Consider the following 16,106-nt stretch of genomic DNA (forward strand, 5'->3'; position numbering starts at 1 on the left):
TTGTTCACAAAAGTTCGCAATAAATGGAATTGTAGTACGAAATCTGCAAAGTTTCGGACGAAACTTCGTTTTTCGTTGAATTAGAGTAGACCTCCCGATCCGATAGGTCAATGGATCGTGTAAATACCTTGTAGGTTGTCGCCATTAGGATCATTTACGGCGATCCCAAATACTAAACATCGGGCAATTTGGTGTCGTCTGATCCGATAGGTCAATCGACCGTGTTGTTATGTTCATAGGTCGTATAATTCTATAGACTTATAGATAGTTGAGTCATGATAGGCGGACAAATCGGTTAGGGACTTAGTGGGTGTTTATGTTGGTGCGATGAGCGAGCGATGTTCTAAGGGACCGCTCTTAAAGTAAATATTAATACCATTTCGACGAAAGGTATTGTGAACTATAAGTAAGTAGATTTGTTCCCTAATGAGACAAAACCAGCCTCAGCAGTAGCAGGAGGAAATTAAACTTCTGTTGTATTTCGCCGTATGAGTGAGGGAGGTTACCAGAGACCTAACCCATCCCAAGAGGCCGGCAACGCACTTGTAACTCCTCTCTACCTAGCCGGTTTAAAGCGGCGCAAAAAGCAGGAGCAGGAACGGGATGGTTTTTAGTCAATAAGGGTCTGACATTCTAACAAGTCGAGAGACCATTGGATGATTTTTGGGGGCTTAAATAGTGTTGCGAATGTCCAAGGGCCTCGCCGATTGCTTACCATCAGCCCATCAGGTGATAATGACCATTCGCCAACCTATATCATAAAAACGTTACGTACCATAAAAATCCCACATAACACTAGCGCTATAAGCAGCTGTGGTATTGCGCTGGGCGGCTGCGCAGGCGGCGGCCAGTGACAGTGCTCCACGTCCGAAGAGGGCGCCACCGGCACGTCCGTGTACGTTTCCTGGGGACAACGTAAAATTATTGTTAGTTAAATATGAACTTTAATTACTATTATGTAAGTCTGAATTTATCAGATTTGTCAGTTGTCAGTTATGGTTTGATTTTGAGTACCGTGTAATAGGCATGTGCTTCATTGCAATTTACCACGATAAATCCTATCTGCATGCTATTATTACTGAAGTATCTAAAAAAACTTACAACAGAAGTTTCGCTTCATGCACCTACCACTGGTTTGTCTCTGCATCACCCAAAGGTTTGGTTGGTGTAAAATGCCTACGGCATTAAGCCCACCTTGTGTACATATTTATGTGCATGAAGAGTTAAATAACATTTTTAAATAAATAAATTAGTCTCTTCCAGAAGAACGAACTAGAAACTGGATCTTTGTGTTCCGTAGTCAATCGCCAGAAACTACAGAGTTAGAAATTATGCCTTGTGTAACATCACATATTAAAATCAACAGCAAAATACAAAATACCTCCTCATCCATACAAAGTACAACACAAACGAGGTACCTATAATAGCCAGGCCGTAACAGCCCACACAAGAGTACTTTAGCACGTCATAACACAAAAAGCCGTTATAAGAACAACGTAAACAGTTTTACACAACGTAACGTAAAACGTTACGTCAACGTTATAACAACGGTGCTTACGGTAAATGGGGGGGTATAAATATCACGCCTATAATCTCCCTGTTGCTAGGCAGGGTTGTTTTTTACTGAGAGATTGCTAGTAAAATTTTATGTGTAGTATATACACTTAATATGAGGTTGCTTTACGTTTAAAGTAATCGAAACGAGAGCACATTCGGCGTTCTGATTGGCCGGCTCGAATAAACCAACCAATCAGAGCCCGGATCGCGCTCTCGTTTTGATTTTTTTATGGAACACAAAAATAGCAGACGTATCACTTGATGGTAAGCAATCACGGCCGCCCATTGTCACATGAGACACCAGAGGCGTTACAAGTGCGTTGCCGGCCTTTTGGGGGATTAGGAATTTAAGGGTTGTTGGGAAATCGGGGATTGGGAAAATTGGGGAAGGGGAAATTGGGCCTCCGGTAACCTCATTCACACAACGAAACACAACGCAAGCGTAATTTCACGTCGGTTTTCGGTGAGGCCGTGGTATCATTCCGGTCGAGCCGGCTTGCTTTAAATGTAAAGCAAACTCATACTAAAGGGACAGACATCACAATATACAACCACTTTATCATGAACTCCTTTTCATGATCTCTCCTCACATTCAACGGTCACCTTATACTGGTTTCGTATACCTTAATGTGTGTACTGTTCTTCGGTTAAAATACTTTAGTCTTTAAAATAATATCACGCTTCGTTGGCTCCTCGGAGCTAAGAATGTTAGTAATGCCGATATTGTACGCTCAGCCATAACTAATGGAGTAGAATCTTATTAAAATGTAATATAAAAAAGTATCGTAACAAACATTTTAAACGCAACGACCGAAACGAAAGAGTGTGAGTTAAAATAATCGTGCAGATATTTAAAAAAAATATTTTAAGTAGGTACGTATACAATAATAACTTAACTATAGCAATAAGATTTTTGAAACACCCTGAATAATTATGAGACCCGTGCGCGCAAAGAGCCATCAGACCACCACAGATGGGGCCCAGTAGTACTGATGCCTGATCCGGAGCTGCGGAGTACCTAGCGGGTTTACCGGGGCTCCGGCTCGAAGGGCAGGTGTAAGAACGGGGTGGTTTTTAGTCAATAAGAGTCTGACACTCTCTTCTCGCCCAAGTCGGGAGAAGTCATTGGATAATTTTCCCCCTTAAAAAAAGGTACCAAAACTCCCTATCAGAAACAGTACGAACTAAATATTTACTTAAACAAAGGTGCACCAGATTCATTATCTTATGAGCACAGTAAATATGATAATTACACAAATCTTCTAAAAACATATTATAGTAGGTTAAAAAACGTTACATGATCTGGTATGGAACACTATTAAATGGCTCAAAATAGAAGAAGACAGTATAGAACACCTGGAAGTCATGTAATGAGTAGCTTAAACCGGGTTAAAAATGGCATAAAGGCATTCAGTTTTTAAATTGACACGGACACTAACAATAGGTCATTAGAACTTGAAACGGGATATTAACCATGTTTATTTATTATAAGCATCCACCCGCATATACTCCAGTTCATCCGTGATCATGGCGCTTGCAACAGTGCCGAAATATCATTAACATACCGACATTAATAAACATGGTAAATATCCCGTTTCAAGTTCTAATGATATTAAAGGCATTAACCTTGCAGCAGATTGCCAAAATTCGCAAAACCCATAAAAGATGAAATTATTAACCAAAATTAGACAATAACTAGAAAAATACTCACACTAAGCATCTCCATTCTCCCTATAAACACAGTTTCTCTTTCTTTTAAATCCCAAGACCTCATCATGGCTGAATTCACTCAATCACGAGTACTAAACGATTCCACTACATTAAGGTACAAAATGTTATTTTTCTTTATACGTGGGTACTATACAAAGAGAAATTAAAGCGGCCCATGGACTCTGCGTTTTTGTCGCCTGAATGTCGCGACATGACGCGACAAGGTTACTTTTTATTGTGTACGTCGTACGACAAAAGACAAAAACAATGGATTCTTGTCTTATTTTCGACGTGAGTTATCAATCAATGAGTTTTGAGAACAACGAATTTCAATGAGAATTTATGTACGGTGTGAATAACATTAAGGTTTACGTGCTTCGAGTATATAAGTGCAATTTTAAGCATTGTCATGTTATTTTGAACATGAATTCCATCTTTTATTGTAGTTTCTTATTAATTAACTAGCTAATGAGCGGGTTCGCTCGCGTGAATTACGAACTTGGTGACTAATAATAGTAAACTTAGTTACTCCTTAGCACATCAGCTACCTACCAATAAATGTCCCGTCACAACGAGAACAAACAGACCGATAAAAATCTTAAAATATGTTATTTTCGTGTAACTAGTTATGTATCGTATGTATATTTATAATGCATGTAGTACTAAGCGGTTATTTTAATATTACTAACGGACACTATAATTTTATTTATTGTAAGTATCTAGTAACTTAGATATTAGTCTAGATATTATATTGGCATACTAAGTATAAATTAAGTAAGTATTGAGTATTTAAAAAAAAATATTTTCTCAGTGTCAATAAGTACACCGTCTAGACTATAAACTAGTCAATCATATTACTAACACATAAACAAAGGTAAAATATTGCAAAAACTCGCAATACACGCAATTAATTTACATTGTAACAAGTTCCATTCATGCCACGAACGAAATTAATTCACACGACAGACAAAGGCCGCTTTACATTAATTGGCAAACTGAGATTGTCGTGCATTGAATGCCGCGCTTTATATCTTTAGTATTGAAAAATTGTTGGTAGATGATTATTTTATTATGATTACATTTTTTACGTACCTACTATATGTATTAAAAAAATAAGGTATAGTGTGACCAAGTTATTTAATATGGAACGGAAAATAAATTGATTAAATATTTAAAAGTATTGGAATGCATTAGGAACCTACTTATATTTTTATGACAAACATAATATTTTTCTACCCATTACAAACCTAGTTGTAATCTAATCTATCTAAAAAATAAAATTAGGGGCCACTTTTTACTACATGCATATTATGAATATACATACGACATATAAGTACCTACACCTAAATCACATTTTTTGCCTGTCTGTCTGTTTGTTCTTGTTAATCTCTGAAATGGCTGGACCGATTTTGAAGGGACTTTTATTGAGAGGTAGCTGATGTACTGAGGAGTAATTTAGGCTACTTTTATTTTAGAAAAAATACTTATGCTAGTAGTAATTAGAACTTGAAACGGCATATTTACCATGTCTTTCTAATTCTATGAGTTTCCGATATTTCGGCACTGTTGCAAGCGCCATGATCAGATGAAAAAAATACTTATGTCCCAATTAGTCCTAAAGACATCAACAGACTTGTTCTTGTTAGTAGAGAGCACCCTCATTCTTCAACCCCTTTCACCAATTACGTCATTAATTGACTACTAATCCGTCGACAAACAAGACATAATACACCCAGCTTATAACCAGTAGATTTTCAATTTTATTACAAAACAGCAAGGTCGAAAGTACATTGTCAATAAAACATCTTCGGATGAAAACTCGACGACTCTCATCACTCAGAGGCGGGAGGAGGGGGAGAGGACCTTATTCAGAGGTTTTAGGAAGTTTTATGGAAATTTAATGCCCTTCTAAACCCAGTCTGAGAGCCGACAGTGAATGAACGAATCCAAGACGGTTATTAGAAAAGTTTTTACAAAGAAATCAAGTGAGGAATTGGAAGAATTTCTTTATTAACTGGACTATTTGATTCGTGATGTTTGTATTTAATTTAGTTAATGTTTTTTTAAAGCAATTTGCTGAGGTAGTATAATAATTACTTCTGGAGCTACTGAGGCTACTACTACTGGGGCTCAGGCCCGAAAAGCAGGAGTTAGAACGGGATGGTTTTTAGTCAGTAAGAGTCTGACATCCATTCTCGCCTCGCCCAACGTGGGAGAATCGCTAATATGGTCGATATATAGCCATCTAGGGTATATCGACAGTCCTCTTCATGTCTGCTCTGTATACTTCTCTCGTAACTTCTTTCATCCATTCTTTCTACCACCACCGTTATCTATAAAATATATTACCAAATCAAAATGTTATTCCTTACCTTTCGTATAAACTGAATACACACCCAAGTATATTTTCTGATCCGAATAATACGAATACAAATTCATAGTCCATATTTCAGCCTGTCAATTTGTCTAGCACTTTGTATATTAGACAGCTCGGCCTAAATACGGATTCGTCCGCAACTACACAATACAGAATACAGCAATATCATTCACTATCGATCAAATGCTGTTAGTCTATTTCTAGACATTGTTGCATGATATCTGGCTAGATTTATGTTCCTAGGTACCGAGCAAAAGTATAAGGTATAAGATTAAGGCTATATATCTGTTATCGGATAGTATTTCTAATATATAGAATAGAATCAGGCGTTACTTTGTAGAAATCCATGCTACACTAACAATACAATTTTTATTCCGCTTGTAGATGTATTTTCAGCATGCGGTGTGCAGCATTTGCAATTAAATGCTCACACAGCAGAGGTGCAACAGAAAAATACACTAATATTATAGCTAGCTTTAGCTTTCCTAATATTATAAATACCAAAGTTTAAAGGCACAATACGAGGAATTAGAAAATTAAGAAAGAAAGAAAAATGCACATGCGTGGCTTCACATTTGAAAGAATTACTCATCATTTTACAACTATTGAACAATTTTTGTTACAACTTTCGTGAAACATACCAAATTAATTATTATGTTATCGGCTTACTCACGTAACTGTTTGACGAGGAACTCGACTAATTTCACAGCACAGCGACAGTCGCCGCGTCGTGTGTCGCAGAATCCTCTAGCATGGCTTGAAACTAGTCGAGTTCTTCATCAAACAGTTACGTGAGTAAGCCGATAACATAATATAACTATTGAAGAATGTTCAACCATAGAAGATTGATTTGCTGAAGACTCACGTCCACACCTCTGAAAGAAGTCAATAAACCTAATACATTGCTTCCTCACATTCTACACTTCAGCGACAAAAAACAACAGGAAAATTGACATAAACCATTTCTTACAACAACATGCCAAGCGAAAACTTACCTTGTTACAGTTATTACGAATTGTATCGAATCGGTACACGCTCAAACGCCCTCGGCAGAGTAAATAGAGCGGTTAATAGCTTGGCAATCATTGACCGTTATTCAGTTAACTTTGATAATGAAGTGACCTGCCTAGTGCAATGTCGACTAGGAGCGTTGATCTTGTCTGCTTGTGAATTTATTAAGCCTTAAAGAAAATAATATGTATAAGGGCCATACTCTTTGTTTAGTGAGACCTTTTGATCGGCCAAGCGTGGCTCAGGCAAAGAGTTGAATATATCTATTGATTATTTGATTTTGGAGTTCATCGTACAACTTGGAGTGAATAAGGTATATTGGCATAGATAGATATATAGAATACTTAATATCCCGTGGTATGTCGGAACGCTGATCTACGCGAGACACAATTTGTTTTTTATTATGTCGCATACGATATAGGTAAAAATCGCAGATTGGTAACGAAACTTGTCCCTATACAAAATTTCATCGTATTACCAATAATTTTGAAACCCTAAACCTCCACACTACAATAAGACGATATAGGTAAAAATCGCAGCATGCTAAGAAGACTTGATCCTATACACAATTTTATCGTTTAACAAAGAATTTTGAAACCCTAAACCGCCACACAACACTGGAATACGATCCGTCTAACCGATCATTACCAAAACAAATTCTTCTACCAACGACCGAAAAAAGGGAACAATCCATCTTGTATCTCTAATCTACTTTACACAGCCGTCTATACATCTTCCCGCAAACTTTATTCGTACATAAACTAGTTTACATCGACAGCCTATATAAAGGATGTCTCCGACTTCTGACAGCTAACGGTCTGGTCATGGAAACTTTAGAGTGAGCGAGAGCGGCAGCGATAGCGGTCTTTGAATTATGTATATTCAACCACATCAACAGATTGTGACAGTCTTCTATTGCATTTTGGACCACCATGCCATAATCTCCACACTTAGCATTTTAGCTGAGCACTGGCCTTACGGTTTTTTTTTATGAAACACGTCGGGTAAACGAGCAGACGTATCACCAATAAGTTACCAGCTTTTTGGGGGTTAGGAATTTAAGGGTTGTTGTTCGGGAATCGGGGATTGGGAAGATTGGGAAAGGGGGAATTGGGCCTCCAGTAACCTCAACTCACACAACGCAAGCGTTGTTTCACGTCGGTTTTCGGCGAGGCCGTGGTATCACTCCGGTCGAGCTGTCCCATTCGTAAACTTTGAATTACATATCATCAACCACATCAACAGCTTGTGACAGTCTTGTATTGGCTTTTGAACCAACATACTCTTCACGGTTAGCATTTTAGCTGAACATTGGCTTTTTGCGGCGTGTTGATTATTTATTTATTTTGTAATTATTTTGCTTGTTTTGCCTGCAATCTCTTGTAACGGTACAAATACACTGTTTTTCTTTCTTTCTTTCGTTCTTTCTTAGGGAGCGGGTTAAAAATCTCAGACATGTTTGTCAGAGAACAGTACAGCCTGGTCTCTGTCAAATGAGTATCTCCTTAGTTGAAATTTCTCGTCACCCATAAGAAGAGTAGGACCGGGCATATTAGTGTCTTTAATCGACTTGCAAAATATTCATTTTTGACGATTTCGTACGTCTTACGAACAAAATGACCCTGAACGAACAAAATGGCTCCATAATTCCTGATGGCAATTTTTGTTTATATCGCTTGTCGCTCTCGCTGCTACATATTACCGTAACCAGCCTATAATGGATCGATGAACCACATTGTACGACCTTACAGATTCTATCGAACATCTTTCTACACGACGAGAAAAGTACTCGACTTGACTTAAGACTCTTCAGAGGACGACAGCCCTTGGAAAAAAGACGCGTTTTCAATATTCAAAATGTTACCGGATTTTCCTTCTCGAGGGCATTTTGATGTTTTGTGACTGCTTTGATTCTTACTACTGGATAAATCTTTCAAAGATTAGAGTAAATGAAGAGATGCCAGGATTATGTATCATTTACTTAGTTTGTTCTTTCTAAGATTATTTAGACACCAGCGACACACGGCGAAGGAAAACATCGTGAAGGAAAACATTGTGAAGGAACAAGGACTTCTAATTTCTAATTATAAGTTTGAAAGCGTTTGAAACGTTTGCTCAATGCGGGTTGGCGATGAATGCTCACCTTCTCCGTGTGAGAAGACGGCCTAGCCTAGAGTGGTCACTTATAGTTTTTTTTTTAAGCGTGGAAAATCATCCTATGATTTCTCTCGCCTTAGGCGAGGCGAGAGAGAGTGTCAGACTCTGACTGACTAAAAACCACCCCGTTCCTACACCTGCTTTTCAAGCCGGAGCCCTGGTAAACCCGCTAGGTAGTCCACAGCTCCGGATCAAGCATCAGCTATTGGGCCTCATCTGTGGTGGTCTGATGGCTCTTTGAGGTCGCTTATAGTTAGGCTGTTGAAGTCATGTGTTGTGATATCCAAGTTATCTGTTATTTATTAGTAATGATGTCACAATGCATTTTAAAGGTCGTTCATTAGCGCAGCCATATTTATATTATATTAGCTGTTATTAATAATATAACAATACCTACATAATAAATAAACAAAAAACAATAAATGTGAATAGTACTAGTAGATTATTGACTATTTATTATTTATTTAATTGTTTACGTAAGCACCTAGTTACAATACAAACAGGCAAGGACAGTAAAAACACGTTTCATTATAAAACAGCTACTTATTATTAGTAGTTATTATTTTATAAACTAGCTTTTGCCCGCGACTTTGTTTCCCGTGGAATATTGACAAACATTTTTTAATCACATTTTTGGGTTCGGTATCTACCTACCTAGTAACACCCCTACTATTTACGGTAGTACACTTCTGATTTTATTATACATAATGTATAGACCACGCGTACTAGCTACTATGTAGCTGTGTCGTATCGTCTATGTATGACGAGCCACATATAAGGAACAGTCTAGTATGAGACTGTGGAGATTTATGTTTTCTATATAGCAGTTACATAATGAAATACAATATCACAATATGTTTTAAACGTCACACCCACTTTTTATCATCCCTACGTGTAGACTATGTTTTAGAATGAGAATTTTCAACAACCGAAAAACCTTTAGCATTATTTTACAGTATATCGAGACAGAGACTACTCGATCCTCGGTCATTTCGCTCGGTACTCCATAGATAAAGCAGTTCACGCATTTCATTAAAAAAGTTAACAACAGTTCAGAAACCTGTGTGTATAAGCTTACAAATAAATTGAAACGAAACAACTGAATACCAGAGAGAATTTCAATCGTCCAGGAATATAACATCGCTTTTACGACGCAGACGAGGAACTTTTGTCCACTGAGGACGAAAATCAATTCACGGTTGTAAAAGGGATCCACAGACAATTGGACTCAATTGTAACGCGACAACGTACTTTTAAAAAACTGACTTGAAAAATAAAGAGGATATTTTCAATCGGATTGTTTTTTGTCACTCATATGCCATCGAATTAGTTAAGTCATGAAGATGACTAACGGTTGAAAATGTAACCGATATCAAACTAAAATCTTTGGAGCTCTAAGTGATTGGCCTTAGTACGAGTTTGCTTTACGTTTAACGAAATCGAAACGAGAGTATTTTTAGGCGCTGTGATTGGTCAGCTCCAATGAACTCACCAATAACCGAACGCGCCTTTGTAGATTCCTATGGAGATCATTGAGCAAGAAACTCATAGAATAGTAATCATACATAGATATTTCTGATATTTCCGTGGAACTAAGTAGTTTTGGTCGTAAGAAATTAAGAATATTCCATTTTACACGTTGTTACGTTAAGTAAATAAAAAAGTATCCCGTCTGCACAGCCCCTTTAAGATGATTACATCAGTATTAAATGGGCGTTAGAAAGACGGTCCAAAAATATTCTTTTGCCAAAGCGCCATACATTGGAGCTTGGAAGGGGATGAAATGAAAAGATACTTTGTGAAGAAAGATACATGTAAATTGTAAATGAGGTCGAGGAGTATTTTAATGTGTATGTGGGGAAAAGGGAATAACAAAAACATTGTGGTTCTTTTTCCGTATTAGGAATCAGGATAATAAAGTGGTTATGTACTTATATGTGTACGTGGTGGCCCGTGGCCCGGAGATTTAAGACGTACGAGGGTGCGGGTTCGAAACCTACCAACGGCAACTACCAATGTGACTTTTTCCGAGTTATATGTACTTTCTAAAATTATTTAGGCACCACTGACAAACGGTGAAGGGTTATAATTTTTAATTATAAGTTTGAAATCGCCAACCCGCATTGATGCGGGTTGGCGTCAAGCAAGCGTGGTAATTAATGCTCAAACCTTCTACATGTTGCAAGAAGAAGCCTTTGGTAAGCAGTGCTGTTCCTGTGTAGCTATATGGGCTTTGAGCATGCTGTAAATATAACAATAATATACCTATGTAGGCTTTTCTTTTAAGATATTTTAATATCGGAAAATCTTATAGATTGATACAGGTTTCAAGTGATCTAGCTAGACTTAAATTAATTTTCTTTCATGGTCAATTCGTAATTCCATTATCAATGTTGATTGTATACATTTTCTAAAGGATATATGTATGTACTTTGTCTACACCAAATTTTTGGTGCATAACTAAAAGTTCAATAACCCTACATTCGCTTCGGTTAACGACCCTTTTATTTCAGTACACAGTAACTTCCTACATTTACACAATATTACAAATACATATGCAAATAAAACAATCTACTCACACAGCGGATGTTAAAATCCTGCAGTAAAATAAAATATAGTTCACTGTTATCACGGCATTTCGTCAAAACCTTCCGATAACGCGGCTTGACAACGCTTGCTAACTATAGTACCTACCTAACTATAAATTAAATATCAAGTACAACTATTTGCTATGGGTGGTTAGTAACTAGAATGTACTTCAGTATTTTTTTAAGGGGTGAATATCATCCAATGACTTCTCCCGCCTTGGGCGAGGCGAGAGGGAGTGTCAGACTCTTACTGACTAAAAACCACCCCGTTCTTACTCCTGCCCTTTGAGCCGGAGAACCGGGATACCCGTTAGGAAGTCCGCAGCTACGGATCATGTACTTCAGTATGGAGTTTCTTGCTCGTTCTTCTCCATTCGAAGCTATACTATGGAACGAGGACCTAGCTTCACTGACAGACAGATTGATGGACAATTCAACTTGACGTTTCAAAAGTGTCTAAATAATCCTTAATTGAAATAAATGCTTTAACTTTGACATTATTTAAGTAAAGTATAATCAATTCAGATTGTTTAATAATAATTAATTTTAGACAATTCTGTTGAGGAATAATAATTATGTCATAGTCAACACTACTGGCGATTTGTCTATTCTGAGTAAACCTGTGTCTTCGGATACATGGGATAAATGTAATAATTTCGACATTAAATACTTTTTAAACCACGCCTGGCCAGTAACAACAACCGCAGCCAGGTATGTTTTATTTATTAAATAACACTGCGCGGTTTGAAACACAATTTTTTAATTAAAAATCGTGTGAACCTGGAGCCAACAGCAATTTCCACGCTGTCGTATATTTTTAATTTACTAACATCGTTGTACCTTCGCTTTTTTCGTTGATTTTAATTAAAAATATTTATAAAGTATGAAATGTCGAGCATAAATCACTGCGGCTTCACGAGTTCACGCCAAACACAGGACAGAATTTTCTAGAAAATAAATACTAAAAGTAGATTACGAATAATAAACGACCTGTATTTAATTTTGTAAATGAGTTAAGTAAAAATTATTACTCTGAATTTAAAACTGTTGGAAACGCTGAAACCAACATTTGGTTATCAACGTTCAAAATACCGTAGTTAGCACTAAATAGCTCCACTAATGGTGCAAAGCTTGGAGAATTGAGACGTTAGTTCGGTACTGCGTCCAGGTTTTGCCGAGCACTTTTCTCCAGCACCACATTTCTAGATGCATCTATCTTCTATTTCTCACTTTCCAAGAGTCCAAGTCTCGGCACCAAAAGAAACGCCCTGACCAGTCAAACTTTAGTGGTCTTTATGATATTTCTATTTCTCCATATTTTCTTCAGTCGATCCCTGTTGGATCTAGTGATAGCCATTCTTCGCCTGATCTAACAAAATTATATTTAATGCTAAATTTACCATACCAATGAATTCACGTTCAAACGTCTCTCAGGCTCATTATAAACTATTAACAAAGCTACGACAGCAAAGTAAAAGGAACTTCTAACTAATTGTCAGAAAACTTGGGACTTAGAAACTTGTAGTTTCTGTTAGTGAGACGGAGTTAGTCTTCCTAAGAAACAGAACTACAGCACAGGATCTTTGTGAACACGCGAGTTACTTGAACAACTTTAATCTGGGGCAATCTAAACTTTAACAGCACTAGTCTTCAATTGCACGGTTATAAACTGAGTTAGGGTGCTTTTCCAGCAGAGATGTGCTATGTAGCTATGCTACGAAGATGTAATAGGTAAGCTGTGAAACTATGTCACCGTTTCTAGCGATACTAAGCTATGGAGTTGTGCGAGTAAGATGTACTATGTAGAGGCGTCGTTGCAAAGTAGCTGTGCGAGGAAAATGCGCAGCTCGAGTTTGCGATGTATCAATAGCAGGAAAGCCATCCATAGCACACATCCATAACACGCATCTTTTCATATAAAAAACATAGCTTAACTGAGTCCGTTTCCACCAGTGCTAAGCTATGTGTACCAATGAATATGATTGGTGGAAGCCAAATGCATCCACAGCAACGTAGCATAGCACATCTCTGGTAGCAAAGCAGCCTTAATCTCAACTAGTTAGATCACAGTTATATTGATATTTGTTTTACTGTTTGTTTATTTGTTCCGTCTATAATTTCTGATATGAAATCTTCGAAGACACTTCAACTTGTTACAAGAATTTTGTCTTTCTTTACAACGAAAGTCACATAAAAATCTGTTCAGTAATATTTGAGTTTATTGCGCACAAGACGTGGTGCGTATTTTTATGTCCGTGCAAACGAGCAGACGGATCACCTGAAGTGACCATGCAGCATCGCTAATTTTATTCGGCTGGGTGATAAATGGCACACCCTTTTAAAATGTGCGAATAAATGTTAATCAATTTAAAATATATTTGTACTTGTTTCATAAACTGCCTCGTTGGTCTAGTGGTTGCAAGTGCGACTGCCGAACAAGGGGTCTCGGGTTTGATTCCCGGGTCGAGCAAAGTATAACTGGGTTTTTTTCGGATTTTCGAAAAAAAACTCGTTAACTAGTTAGTAGCACGGAGTCTGGAATTGTGCCCAGTATATGGCAATAGGCTCAGCCCCTATTACATAGGACTTATAACACAAATGGTGAAAAGTGGATGTACATTGTATAGTGGCATTACGTGCCGTCATGTGCACCTCTGCCTACCCCTTCGGGGATAAAAGGCGACGTTGACGTTGTGTTGTTTGTTTCATAAAATAAATTACCACATAATTAATTTAGTGATCTTAAAACCCAAATACGTCGGTACTAAGTTCACGGTCGAAAATCTCAAGACCAATATGGCAATGTTTTTGCCTTTAAAATCAATACACTAGCAGAGAAGACCTTGAATGTTTGGTAAGAACGTCTTTCAAACAATATTTACAAGGCAGAACATCAAGCTACCCCAAAACCCAAATTACGTAATACATTCTCGACTTTAACACAAAACTATAAAGTTGAGTATCAATTGAGGAGATTTAGCAGCATGGTTACTTCGCACACGATTGAGTAATCTTGGTAAATTATGTAGAACAGTTCATGAGCAATGGATCGGAATAATCTTGTTTGTTGTATAATGCCAGTGAGATTAGAAAAACATGGACACAATATTAGGGGATTAACTGATACATATTTTGACACACTTCGTAGGGAAAATACATTAAAATATGTTTGGGGATTAGGAATTTAAGGGTTGTTGGGGAATCGGGGATTGGGAAGATTGGGAAGAGGGAATCGGGCCTCCGGTAACCTCACTCACACAATGAAACACAACGCAAGCGTTGTTTCACGTCGGTCTTCGGTGAGGTCGTTGTATCACGCCGGTCGAGCCGGCCCATTCGTGCCGAAGCATGGCTCTCCCACACTTGAAATGTCTATGTTAAAATGAATTCCTTGAATTGTCCGTAAATGTTATAAAGGGCGACTTTATAGGACACAATTCAATAAATACCAATGCACTACATAAGCACTTAGTACAGAAAAACATCAAAGATATGTAGTTACGTAATTGTAAATTTGATAGGGCAGGCGTACCTCAGGGAAGCATATTAGGTCCAATCAATATAAAATTACCTACCTTACCTTACCTTAAAAAATATACAGGGTTAAAGGGTAAGTCGACCTAAATCCTTTAAGACGTGATAGTTTACATCATTTGACTGATTTAACCATGGGACCCCATATCCCAAACTTAACCGTTTTCAAATTATCGGCATTTTAACTTTTTTGATAAAATTTCCCATTTTTTTCTATTTCTCCCTTGTTTTGTCTTTGGTGGCTAAATTTTGTTTTGTTAATGCATTTTTTGTGTAGTAGATTAGTTGCTTTATTATTTAGCTAAAATTGTAAATAACTTACCAACTAGTCGTATCGAATGTTAAAAAAAGTAAATAAATTTGTGATAAGTTGTTTTTCTTTGTAAGATATTTAAAAAAAGATGACACTGTTCTGATGTGCGTTAAAATATCACAATTCTTCAGCTTTCTGATAAGGTATAACATGATAGGGAATTTGAATTCTTTGCCAAAACATCGATGAAGTACTACAAGGTAGTAATAAGAATATGATATTTAGCTTCAAATTTAACTTTAGTAACAAAATAAAACAAACTGGTTCACTTCACTTCAGAAGGTAGTGTCAGGGAGTGGTTTTTTTTAGTGGAGAAAATCATCCAATGTCTTCTCCCACCTTTGTCAGACTTACTGACTAAAAACCACTCTGTTCCTTCTCCTGCTTTTCGAGCCGGAGCCCCGGTAAACCCGCTAGGCAGTCCGCAGCTCCAGCATCAGCCCTACTGGACCCCATCTGTGGTGGTCTGGTGGCTCTTTGAGGCGCGCAATCGATGAAGACCTTGTAGTACTTCATCGATGTTTTGGCAAAGAATTCAAATTATTCCCTATCATGTTAACCTTATCAGAAAGCTGAAGAATTGTAGATATTTTACGCACATTTGCAGAACAGTTGTCATAGACTTTTTTTAAATATCTTACAAAGAAGTACAACTTATCACAAATTTATTTACTTTTTTTAACATTCGATCGTCTGCTACGACTCAGTTGGTACAGTATTTACAGTTTTAGTTTTCATAGCAACTAATCTTAACAATTTAGCCACCAAAGACAAAACAAGGGAGAAATAGCCAAAAAATGGGAAATGCTTCGAAAAAGTTAAAATGCCGATAATTTGAAAACGGTTAAGTTTGGGATAT

At 37.3% G+C, this 16,106-nt stretch overlaps 1 protein-coding gene across 2 annotated transcripts in view; it reads right to left on the bottom strand.

The window, feature by feature from the left end:
- Positions 1–16,106, bottom strand: part of LOC118277118 (zinc transporter 2) — a 31,214-nt gene that overhangs the window by 8,711 nt on the left and 6,397 nt on the right. Inside the window, exons 1-2 of one of the 2 annotated variants that reach the window (XM_035595810.2) lie at positions 3,269–3,422; positions 776–904 (exon numbers count right to left, since the gene is read on the bottom strand). In XM_035595810.2, the coding sequence (XP_035451703.1) occupies positions 776–904; positions 3,269–3,334 (195 nt within the window). In that variant the 5' untranslated portion in view covers positions 3,335–3,422. Of the gene's footprint in view, positions 1–775; positions 905–3,268; positions 3,423–16,106 lie in introns of those variants that run through there. The other variant, XM_035595809.2, reaches the window with a different exon arrangement.

Source organism: Spodoptera frugiperda, chromosome 10 (genome assembly GCF_023101765.2).
Source record: "Spodoptera frugiperda isolate SF20-4 chromosome 10, AGI-APGP_CSIRO_Sfru_2.0, whole genome shotgun sequence".
NCBI lineage: Eukaryota > Metazoa > Arthropoda > Insecta > Lepidoptera > Noctuidae > Spodoptera > Spodoptera frugiperda.